General features: G+C 37.5%; 1 protein-coding gene across 1 annotated transcript; it reads right to left on the bottom strand.

Annotated features, from left to right (window-relative positions):
* Positions 1-5,212: 5,212 nt before the first annotated feature.
* LOC147865187 (putative L-gulonolactone oxidase 6) lies at positions 5,213-7,882 on the bottom strand. Its single transcript, XM_087317954.1, has 3 exons — positions 7,194-7,882; positions 6,406-6,661; positions 5,213-6,071 (listed from the first exon to the last, which is right to left on the bottom strand). Exons 1-3 carry the CDS (start codon positions 7,866-7,868, stop codon positions 5,260-5,262), a joined length of 1,743 nt encoding a protein of 580 aa, XP_087174080.1. The 5' UTR covers positions 7,869-7,882; the 3' UTR covers positions 5,213-5,259.
* Between the last annotated feature and the right edge of the window lie 3,409 nt (positions 7,883-11,291).

Here is an 11,291-nt window from a genome sequence, read left to right as displayed (position 1 = left end):
TTATTTGAATTTAAGAACCAATAACTATGAGTATGAAGAAAGTTTTAAATTTTAATAGTTTTTTTATTACTTTATTCATTTTCTATGAGGATTGAAATAATATGTGTTTTGATTCAAACTTCAATTATGTTCTTGATTCTTGAATCTCCACTTTCATTTTAAAATATGTATACCACATGTATTGAAACATAGATAACCATGTGTTATCCATGGGAAATAAAGATAATTTGTATTTACTATATAGTAAATACTATTCAAATCCCAGTATCTTTGCATTCAACATCAATGGTGTTAAAGTATTCAACGTATTCAAAACATATTTAACGTACTCAACGTACTCAACGTATTTTACCTTTAAATACGTATTCTAAGAACTTATAAAAATATTTTAGAATACTTATAAAATACATAACGTACGTATTGTACGCGTACGGTATGCTACGTATGTTACAACCATGAGCCACAGGAATCAACATGGACCCGGCAAAGATCAAGGCAATCACCGATTATCTACAAACGGCGAATGTCAAGTCACTCCAAAGCTTCTTAGGTCTTGTCAACTTCTCTCTCAGGTTTGTCCCACAACTCGTAACCATCACACAACCGTTGCACCTCTTACTAAAGGAGACACCATTCTCTTGATCCACGGCATGTGCAGAGAGTTTTCAACCAATCAAACGAATCATTCAAGAAGCGGCCCAATTAGCATTTCCAAACTTTGGCAAGACATTCTGCCTACAAACGGACGCATCAAATACAGGAATTGGTGTTGTTTTGTTGCAGTAAGATCACTTAGATGAGTAGCGATCTATCGCCTACATTAGTAGTGCCCTCATAAAGGCCGAGTTGAATTACTCAACTACTGAAAAGGAATTCTTGGCAGTGGTTTGGGCCTTCCAAAAATTTCACCTATATTTGCATGGAACCACAATTCAGGTAGAAATGAACCATCAACCTTTAGTCTCATTAATACACAAGAGCCATCCACCGTGTCGTCTATTGCGTTGGGCGTTGGCATTACAAGAGTACAGATTCACCATGACCTACAGACGTGGCATTACTAATACAGTAGCCAATTCACTATCTCGCATAGAGCATCAGACAACCCAGATCAATGTGTAGACTGAGCCACCAATTCATCCACACCAAGTATCCAAGCTTCAACATCAAGACCCGCTAATTAGAGACATTATCCTGTGTCTTCAAAGTGGACGGGATCAACACGTCAATTGTAACTTCATCATCATCAATAACATATTACACTTCGTTAGTCAAGGACAACCCCCATGCCTTTACATCTCGTACGCATTGCGCTCAACATATTTGGATTTTTATCACAGCAACCAACTAGTCGGACACTTTGGTTTCCATAAATTTCTACATTGTATCAGATCTCTATTCTATTGGCCCAAACTTCACCGTGCAATTTCTTAATTCCTACAAGAATGCCCAACATGCCAATCGATGAAAGCACCACAATAAGCATCTAGCAATATACAGCCTATCAAGGTCAAGGAACCCTTTGAACTACTTGGCTGGGATCTAATGGGTTCCTGTCCAACTTCAATAAAGGGTAATAAATATATTTTGGTCATGACAAAGTATCTCACACATTGGTGCGAAGCAATCGCATTACCTAATGGCACAACCAACTACGTGGCTCAAGCATTGCTCCATAAAGTAATCTTCCCACATGGATGCCCTGAACAACTTTTATCTGATCAGGGATCACAATTTCGCAGTAAGGTTCTTCAAGTGCTCAGCCATAGTTTGGGAATTAAGAAGGTGTTGACATCGCCCTACCATCCACAAACAAATGGTTTGACAGAACGCATGAATAAAACAATCAAACATGTCATCTGCATCAATCGTGGGATCAGATTTTGCCCTTCATTGTTCACGCATACAACACCTCGGTCCAGACGTCCACCCAGATTAGCCCTTTTCAAGCTCTATACGACTGTGACCCATGTCTCCCACAAGATATCCATAACATCAAAATGCAACCCCAAAAGAACGATAGAGGTGAATGGTTGCTTCATCTCCAACTCCATCAACCGTTGCTTCGACGTGCGCTCCAACATCATTTGCACATGGTAGAACGACAGAAGAAATACTATGATGCATCCCATACACATTATCCTAAAGTTCACTATCTTGCATTGTCCACAATTATATACATATGGTTTGATCCCATAGAAACAAACTAAGGAATAGATTAGATCAACTGTAAATACAAGTATTAAATACTTTAATAAGTTAGTTATTCCAATCACATTATCCTAAAGTGCATTATCCTACATTGTCCACACTTATATACATGCAAGTATGGGTTAAAGTATAAATTATAACTCATTTTATTAGTATGGTTACAAGTACACCTCATATTTTTGTAACACTTACCAAATTAATATAAGTCTTTAACTTAGTGTTTCCCATGTCGCACATTAGTGACATATTGAGCCATTGTTGAACTTTATTATGCCTACATTAACTTATCAACACGTCCAAACTTGCATGATTTCTAATGATCTCCACTCATAGACCTATCATGTATTTTTATATTTGCAAATTCTAATCATGTTGTGGAACATGTGATACTAGTGCATCCAATTTTTGTAGAGAGGGTATATTTGGATAGTTTCAAGAAGATTCTACAAGTGGAATGCGCAATCCTTCCACTTGTGAACGCAAATGTGTTCAACACTGAAAGGATCAAGTAACACATGAGTATTATAATAAACATTCGTAATTCTTTGTTAATATAGAATTCTATTGGATCAAGCAACATACATAAATATTAAAGAAGCAAATAACAGTCGCGTTATCCTCAACCAAAGTGAAAGATGTCGCTACCGCAATTGCTACTAAAGAAGGAATATGGATTCATTCCAGACTTGAAGAACTCAACTTCTTCAAAATTTCAAACCTAACCCTTCATTGTCAGTGATAATCAATCATGTATAAAGCTAGCTTGTAATCTGAAAATGAGTGATAACATTTGACACGTGTCTTCAAGCATCATTTTCTACGACACCTAATCCAAGAAAAGAAGCTAGAGGTGGTGTGCACCTACAACACTTGCGTGGGCCGATTTTTTGAGAAAGCCAGTACAACAAACAAAACATATTTCTTGTTGTCGAGCTTGTAATCTGAAAATGAGTGATAACATTTGACACGTGTCTTCAAGCATCATTTTCTACGACACCTAATCCAAGAAAAGAAGCTAGAGGTGGTGTGCACCTACAACACTTGCGTGGGCCAATTTTTTGAGAAAGCCAGTACAACAAACAAAACATATTTCTTGTTGTCGAGCTTGTAATCTGAAAATGAGTGATAACATTTGACACGTGTCTTCAAGCATCATTTTCTACGACACCTAATCCAAGAAAAGAAGCTAGAGGTGGTGTGCACCTACAACACTTGCGTGGGCCAATTTTTTGAGAAAGCCAGTACAACAAACAAAACATATTTCTTGTTGTCGAGCTTGTAATCTGAAAATGAGTGATAACATTTGAAACATTTCTTCAAGCATCATTTTCTATGACAACTAATCCAAGAAAAGAAGCTAGAGGTGGTGTGCACCTACAACACTTGCGTGGGCCGATTTTTTGAGAAAGCCAGTACAACAAACAAAACATATTTCTTGTTGTCGAGCTTGTAATCTGAAAATGAGTGATAACATTTGACACATGTCTTCAAGCATCATTTTCTACGACACCTAATCCAAGAAAAGAAGCTAGAGGTGGTGTGCACCTACGACACTTGTGTGGGCCGATTTTTTGAGAAAGCCAGTACAACAAACAAAACATATTTCTTATTGTCGAAAGATTGGTAAAGAATATTTTTCTTTAGGGGGGGAAGGGGGGGGGGGGGGGTGGGGATTATTTAAGCCAAAATATTACATTTACTATAATTAATGAAGTAAAAACAAGTAATTAATTGTGAATAGTTATTTATTAGAAAACTCTTCATCTAAGCTAGGAAACTGTTCATTGAAGAATTGTTACTTTTGATTACTCACTTCTATAAATAAGTCATTTGGCTATGTGATACATTGAATAAAAGGAGTAATTTTCCCCAATTGTGCATTCTCTAGCCACTACTTTCATATGTATATAATTGCAGATTTCTACAAATTTTTCCTAACCTTCAATCCGCACTTTTCATAATGAGTACAATATTTGATTTGTTAAGTAGCTTAGTTATGAAAATGCTTATTGTCAATGCATATGTATTCATTGCGATCCCAAAATCTTATTTGTAGGACTCATGAGACATTAATCCCTTAGGCATTGAGCTTTTATTTGTTAAAAAAACTTCCCTTCTCTGGTATCATTATGTAATTTCAATATTATATCATCCTTAACTTATCTTTTATTTTCTCCGCCTAAGCTTTCAGATAGGAAATTTGTATTTTGTTCTGAAAGGAAGATAACAATTATATCCTTAATCATGCAATTAAATTAAATGTTTGGTGAGAAAAAACATTTAGGAACCACTATGAGAGAGGAACTTCATTTATACATACCTTGTTAGGATCTTTATTCATAGAATTATAAGACCTCTAGTCATGATTAGAGAAATTGTAATACACTTTCAAAACTATAATTTCATACCATATAATAGTAAATCTTGACTACTTTACAACCAATAAATGGGAAAATCATAATCCAGTTTATGTGATGCAAAGGCATGATTGGATGTCATACCACTTTTTCCACATGATGCTTACTATTTATAAACCATATGAATTATTTCTTTATTAGTGTACAATATTGTGGAGTGCATCTAATATTATAGTATGAAGTGTACTTTAATAAAATAAACAAAACAAATAAATAAAGTGTGCTTTAATACACATTGAAAAGTGTAATTTCATAATGGTATGATAATAAATCTTGACTACTCAATAACCAATAAATGGGAATACCATAATTGGATGTTCAATGGGAGTTTTGGCACATGGTGTTTACTATTTGTACAACATCTGAATTATTTCTTTATTAATATACAATGTTATTGGATCAAGCAAGACATCAATATTATAATAAACATGAATAATTCTTTATTAATATACAATGTTAATGGATCAAGTACCACATGAATATTAAAATAAACATTAATAATTCTTTATTTATATAGAATTCTATAGGATCAAGCAAAACACATAAATATTATAATAATTCTTTATTAATAGACAATGTTTTTGACATTTGTGATTTCAATCACTATGGCAGATTTGAAGTTTGTTCATCATCATAATTGAAATTTTCGGCACACTCTAGCGTCTCGAAAGATTCGACCAGGTTGACAAAAATAGCCACGTTGAGGCGCACAATGTGCATCTTTGGAGCAAATGCAGAGACCATCAAGAGCACAACCATCAGATTGGGAGAGTGCGAGTGGCACGAGGCCAAGCATCGCATCGGACCACGCACTCGAGAAGAGACCACCTGGGTCGAAGCGATTCTTGATGGCAACGAAACGACCAATGTTGGGATACTTGCTAGCGACGCCGATGAAGGCGACTGGCCGGTTCTTGCCCCAGTGAGGGCGGCCTCCATATTTGAAGATTGCCATCTGTTCGATTTCCTCCCAAATGTCTTCGTGAAGGCGTGGGTTTAAAGGGTCACGGGAGCGGTAATACGTAATGTCGATGGTAACGGCATCGTGTTGTCCGCCCAGGAAGGCGGTCGAGTTCTTGATGAAACGCATAAGGAGGCCGGTATAGAGGTCTGCATTGCAGAAGAAGGAAGGGTGGAGGTCGCGTAGGGATTTGACATCGCGGATGAAGTGAGGGAGCTTGTGGATGTCGATCGCAACAGATGTGTCGTGGAAGAATAGGCCGCCGATGCGGTTGTCCCACCCGCAAACACGGACATCATTCTCGGGTGTTTCGAGGCATTGGCTGGAAGTTATTAGGCGGTTGTGGAGGCCGATGACTGGATACCCCGTGAACAAAATACCGTTGTTCTTGAGACCGTAACCTATCGCTGAAAACAACGACACTTGTAGCTTTGACACGATACACATCCCTTTGTCATTTCCCGTCTCGACCAAAGAAGTCTCTGCATTATTAGTTTGATCATGTTTTAGTAGTGTCTACCAAAACTGACTGATGGCATATATTAATCCACTAGAGAAGCTTTACTTCTAAAATTGTACTATGCAAAGTCTATATTGGTAGGGATCCTGATAGTATGGAATATACTCTACTTTTGGGAACAAGGGTATAATCAAATTTTTATCAACTTAATATATGTATTAAACGACATATGATTGTAGAACGTTTGTTGTTTACTAGGTTGTCATTCAATCTAAGCTTAATGTATAATCTGACTATACTTTGGTAATCTATTGTAATTACATCAAAACATTTAACTCCTATACGGTTATCATTACCAAGTGCACGATTAGCCTCTGCAGCAATTGGATCAACTGGCACAAACCCAATAAAATCATTCACTCCATCCCCTTCTGTTTCAATGGGCACTCGAGAATCCCTCTTGTAAACAACACTGTTTTGTGAGGGATACCATGTTAGATCACCAAATTCATGTGTTAATCCAAATTCCATAATCCTCTCTTCCACATTGGCGTCCGATTCCTTCTCTCTCGAAATCAAATGTTTGAACATTGGCTCCAATTGCAAAGTAACCTATAATGTCATAAAAAAATGGAACAAAAACCATTGAAATGATTTTTTAGCGTAATATAAAATTTAATATCCTCTGTCCTTTGTGTTTTACTGAGAGTGTATTGAATAGGCTATCGCATCGTTTAATATATATGAGTCAGTCGGGAATATTATCAGCAGTTGTAATTAAAGCTCCTGGCCAGAATTTGTGAATTCAATAACATAATCAATGTTAATTTCTCCTAATATATGAATAAAATAGATTTTAAATAGTCCATAAGGAGGCAATTTTTGAGGTATGGAATCAAATAAAGTCATTATCTCAATGTCTATGAAGGAAATACTCGTCACCTTGTGGGTAGAAAAGAATTAAAGATAACAATCTAGAATGCAAGATCAATCATGTTCATCATCTCCAATTACCCATCTCAATTGTACTAGTATGCTTTGTCTTAGTTCTGATTTATGTGCTATTTTTTCTTGATGATTGCTCTTTTATGTGTTTGCATGAGAGAGAGAGAGAGAGAGAGAGAAAGAAAGAAGTTTAGCTCACAGTGGATATAGCCCCTAGCACTCCCAGACCGACTTTTGCAGCGTTAAATTCTTCAGGCCGGGACTCATCGAGCACCACGACGCGTGCATAGCCCTGGGCTTCGGTGGCGGGAATGACAAGGCGCAAGCTGACAACATACTCATGTACGGCCCCGCCCTTCTGAAAGAGCGAGCTACCGTGCGCACCCGTACTAATAAGGCCCCCAATGCTCACCCCGCCCCAGTAAGGCATGTACGGAAGAGCTAGGCCATGCTCAGCTACCGCGTCCACAAGCTGCCGGAGGTAGACCCCCGCATCGACTTCAACAGTCTTTCTCGACTTGTCGACCACAATGCGGCGGTTGTAGAGGCTTGTGCTGATGATGAGGCCATCACGACCATCGGGGCAAGCGAGCTTCGGGATGCTATGTGCCCAAGGGGAGATGACTTTGACCTTTTGGTTGAGACGGACGGCTCGGGCCACGGCAGCCATGAGGGCAGGCTCCGTGGTCGGGAAGGCTGCGGACGAGGCCACACATTCCTGCCGGTCGGCCCATGTGCCGAATGTGTTCTTGATGGTGCAGTTGTGAGATCCATTAGAGCATTGGACTGGGTTTTGGGGTTGCTTGGCTAATACTAGCACCACCCCCACTACACATAAGAGCACTGCAACAACAGCTAAGTTCATCAGCCTCATTATCTCACACTAGTTTTGGCAACTCTTGGAAGGAGTAATATATATAACATGTTATGGAAGCTTTGGAAAAATAATATTGTAGAAGCCTATCCAATAATTGGGACGTTTCATCAAACGTTGACCCAGAATCATAGTTGGCAGCTATTGTTGCGCTTCAAAGTCGTTGTCTGCACCAATCAACAATTTCAAATGTCGTTGCTTGTACCAAATTATCAACATTTTCATGAGTGCATGCCCCCCCTTTTGTACAGATAATGATATATGCGTGAACTCAAACATAGACATTCTAACACCAGATGTATACATTTACATGCAAATAAATAAGTACACACATTGGCAAAATAAATTGACCCAGGATTAGTTAGAAGCAACTGTAATAATCAATTAGTAAAGGTCAATATTGAGGATTCAAGAAATTCAAATGCATGAATACTAGCAAACGCATCCTAAAAAGGGGTGTGCTAAAAGGGTGGGTCAACTTCAGTACGTGCATCCTAAAAAAGGGTGAGCTAAAAGGGTGGCACAAAGGAACACATGCACACCACAATATAAAGGAATTTTTTAAAAAGGCAAATAAAAAGTGTAAGAAGATGTAGATCGAAGAACCACCTAATAACTTCTTCATTTGATATGGAAATTGGGTCAAAGTAAACTTTTATTAAAAAGCTCACCACAAGAGGCTTCCAATTGTTAGGATATATGTTAATATCTATAGGAGACGTTACAGATATTAAATTATTACATCAATTACAACCATTACATCAGTTATAACAATCGGCAACGGTTTGGTTCGGGAGGATCCAAACCGAACCAGTTTGGAACGGAACCGTTTCAATTTTTTTAAACCTAAACCAAACCGAACCGAACCACGAAACCGTTAAACATTTTCAAACTGTTAAACCATTAAACCGTAAAAAACATGGTTTCATGGTTCGGTTTCGGTTTTTCAACATAGGGCAAATTTTTAATTGTTTAAAATTTATAATATTTCATTTTTAAATTTTTTTACAAATTTTAAGATGTTCCTAAAATGTGAGAATAAGGTCTAAAAATGAAAAGATTGTTTAAAACAACTTTTAGAAAATTTTTAAAATTTTTTTAAAATAAAAAACCGTTAAACCGTTTAAACAGCGGGTTTTGACTATTGAAACCGAACCATTAAAACCATTAAGTCGTTAAATCGCGGTTTCGCGGTTCGGTTCAGTTCAAACCGAACTATTGCCAATTGTTAATCAGTTAGAACTTATTTTGTAACTTACACATTTAAATACTCTGTAAATTTCTATATAAAGTGTTCTCACTAGCATAATGAAACATAGAGTTCTTTTTTTACAACATTGTCTCTCCATCTCTGTCTATCTCTCTTTCTCCCTATCTCCTTCTTGAGGGTTATTGCTTCTTTGCCCCTTACATGGTATCATAGCTTCTCTAAGGGACAACAAGCAAAACACAATACAACACATTTTCTTGGATTGATCGAGACAATCCAAACAACATGTACTCCAAGGAAGAAATGTGTTGAACGAGCAAGCTCAACATGGGCCGGACCGGTTGGACAAGCAAGTAGGCAATACTCGAATCGATCCGGTTGGCTAGGCCCACTTAGGCTGATAAGCCTAAGCTCCAAAATGGGTTATGAACCGAATGTCGGATCGGCTGAAGAAGTCGAATACTGGATCCAGTTGACGGACCGGATGTCGGATCCGGAACGTCACACGTGCCGATTAGACCTATCTAGTAAATAGGCCTAATATAGGCAGTTAGTGTTAAGGGCACCTTTAATAGCATTGAAGACCCCGCCCTATCAAATGGGCTTGTATATATAAAGTGCATTTGAGCCTATTGTTGTATTGTGCATTTCTATCTATAATAGAATTTTTTGTTGTTTGCTCTCACTTAGTCTCTCTCTCTTTTTCTCGTACTCTGTGTTCTGTGTTAACGAACTCTTCTTTTTCAACTTTCGGATAACTGACTGACAGTCGATTCATAAGCTTCGGCATTTAAACTTTTACATGGCATCAAAGCGTGAGGGTTGAGAAGCATCCTCCGCAATGGACGTAGCTTACTAGCAACAATAATCAGCAAGGTTCCAGAGAAGAAAGAACAGGAACATGGACAAAGGAATGGGTGGTGCTCTTCCGACAAAAAAGTTAGATAGAAGCAACTACATGTCTTGGGAATACAAAATGCATTAGTACCTGCTCAGGCATGGCTACTGGAGTTACATCTAGGGAGAAAACGAAGTAGCACTTGAATCAACACACAAGGATTTTCCAGTTTGGGAAGGAGCAAGTAGAATCTTGTACTGCCATGCATCTTGTGTGCACGATCAAATGCTGGGATATATTCATGATGCAAAAACGCCGAAGGAGGCGTGGAAATTTTGAAGAAGATTTTCACTGTGTAAAGAATCGGATATGATTCTGTGCAACGGAATGTGTATGTGTGTGTGAGAGAGAGAGAGACAGAGAGGGAAAACACAGAGTATACAGAAAATAGTAAAACCGTATTAACAAGAATAATAGCCAATCGTTACAAAGAGGACAAGATGCTTATGTAGTCACCTTCCCTTTATGTTCTTTCACTACAACCACCACTTCGAAAAGAGGTGGAGACTTAACTATGTACTGAATATGTGTCATTGGACTTAACTTCTATGCCACTTAGTTTATGATACAAGCAGGTGGGATGTTCACACATTTGGGTATTCCTAAGGTTAAGTTTGATTCTCAACACGTTGTCATGCCTTTCGGCGCTGGATCATTGTGTGAGTCAGGTGGAAACCGTCGAGGTTCTGGACTAGGAGAATGAAAATTTTAAAACAAATCTAGTTATGAATAGATTGTGAGAGAGAGAGATAGAAAACTCATGAATCCCACGAGTATAATGTATTTTATTAATCAATATTTAAATAAGAATATGAATTTAGATTGAAAGAGAGAGATATAGAAAACCTCATGAATCCCACGAGTATAGTTTATTAGATTAATCCATATTTAAAACCATATTATGAACCATACGCGCATTCGCATTCGCGAATGTTTCAATCATTCACGTAAGAAAAACACTCTCAAAGAATGACAAATACCATACTTTTGGATTAACTATTTATTATGAGGTAAATAAGCTTTAAATGGAAAAAAACATTAAAAAAATGGGAAAAAAACACAAGAATGTTTGAATAACATTCGCATTCGTTTTCCAACATAGGAAAACGAACGTTATGCTAGATGAACACAAATTTTACGTACTATGTTTAAAACCCTAATAATACCCAAGAATTTTTACTACAAAATCTATCACACTCAAAATTTTCACTCCCAAATACATCTTGCTCCCATCCTTATACAATATAAGGATGGGAGAGGCTTAGCACATAGCAATCCATGCTTTTTCTAACTTAATGCTTTTTTCTAACTTCAT

The sequence above is a fragment of the Azolla caroliniana genome, unplaced genomic scaffold, assembly GCF_043228905.1.
Source record: "Azolla caroliniana isolate FFs.n. ecotype wild unplaced genomic scaffold, voAzoCaro1.0.p SCAF_4, whole genome shotgun sequence".
In the NCBI taxonomy this organism is placed as follows: domain Eukaryota; kingdom Viridiplantae; phylum Streptophyta; class Polypodiopsida; order Salviniales; family Salviniaceae; genus Azolla; species Azolla caroliniana.
This window is presented reverse-complemented; position numbering and strand designations above follow the sequence as displayed.

Bases quoted from the DNA above. Each gene is read 5' to 3' on its own strand.
- LOC147865187 (XM_087317954.1), bottom strand. From the start codon at position 7,868: ATGAGGCTGATGAACTTAGCTGTTGTTGCAGTGCTCTTATGTGTAGTG. The intron at 6,662-7,193 runs GTGAGCTAAACT...ATGACATTATAG, and splicing joins TGCTAGGGGCTATATCCACT to GTTACTTTGCAATTGGAGCC. The intron at 6,072-6,405 runs GTAATGATAACC...CTAATAATGCAG, and splicing joins AGAGGCTAATCGTGCACTTG to AGACTTCTTTGGTCGAGACG.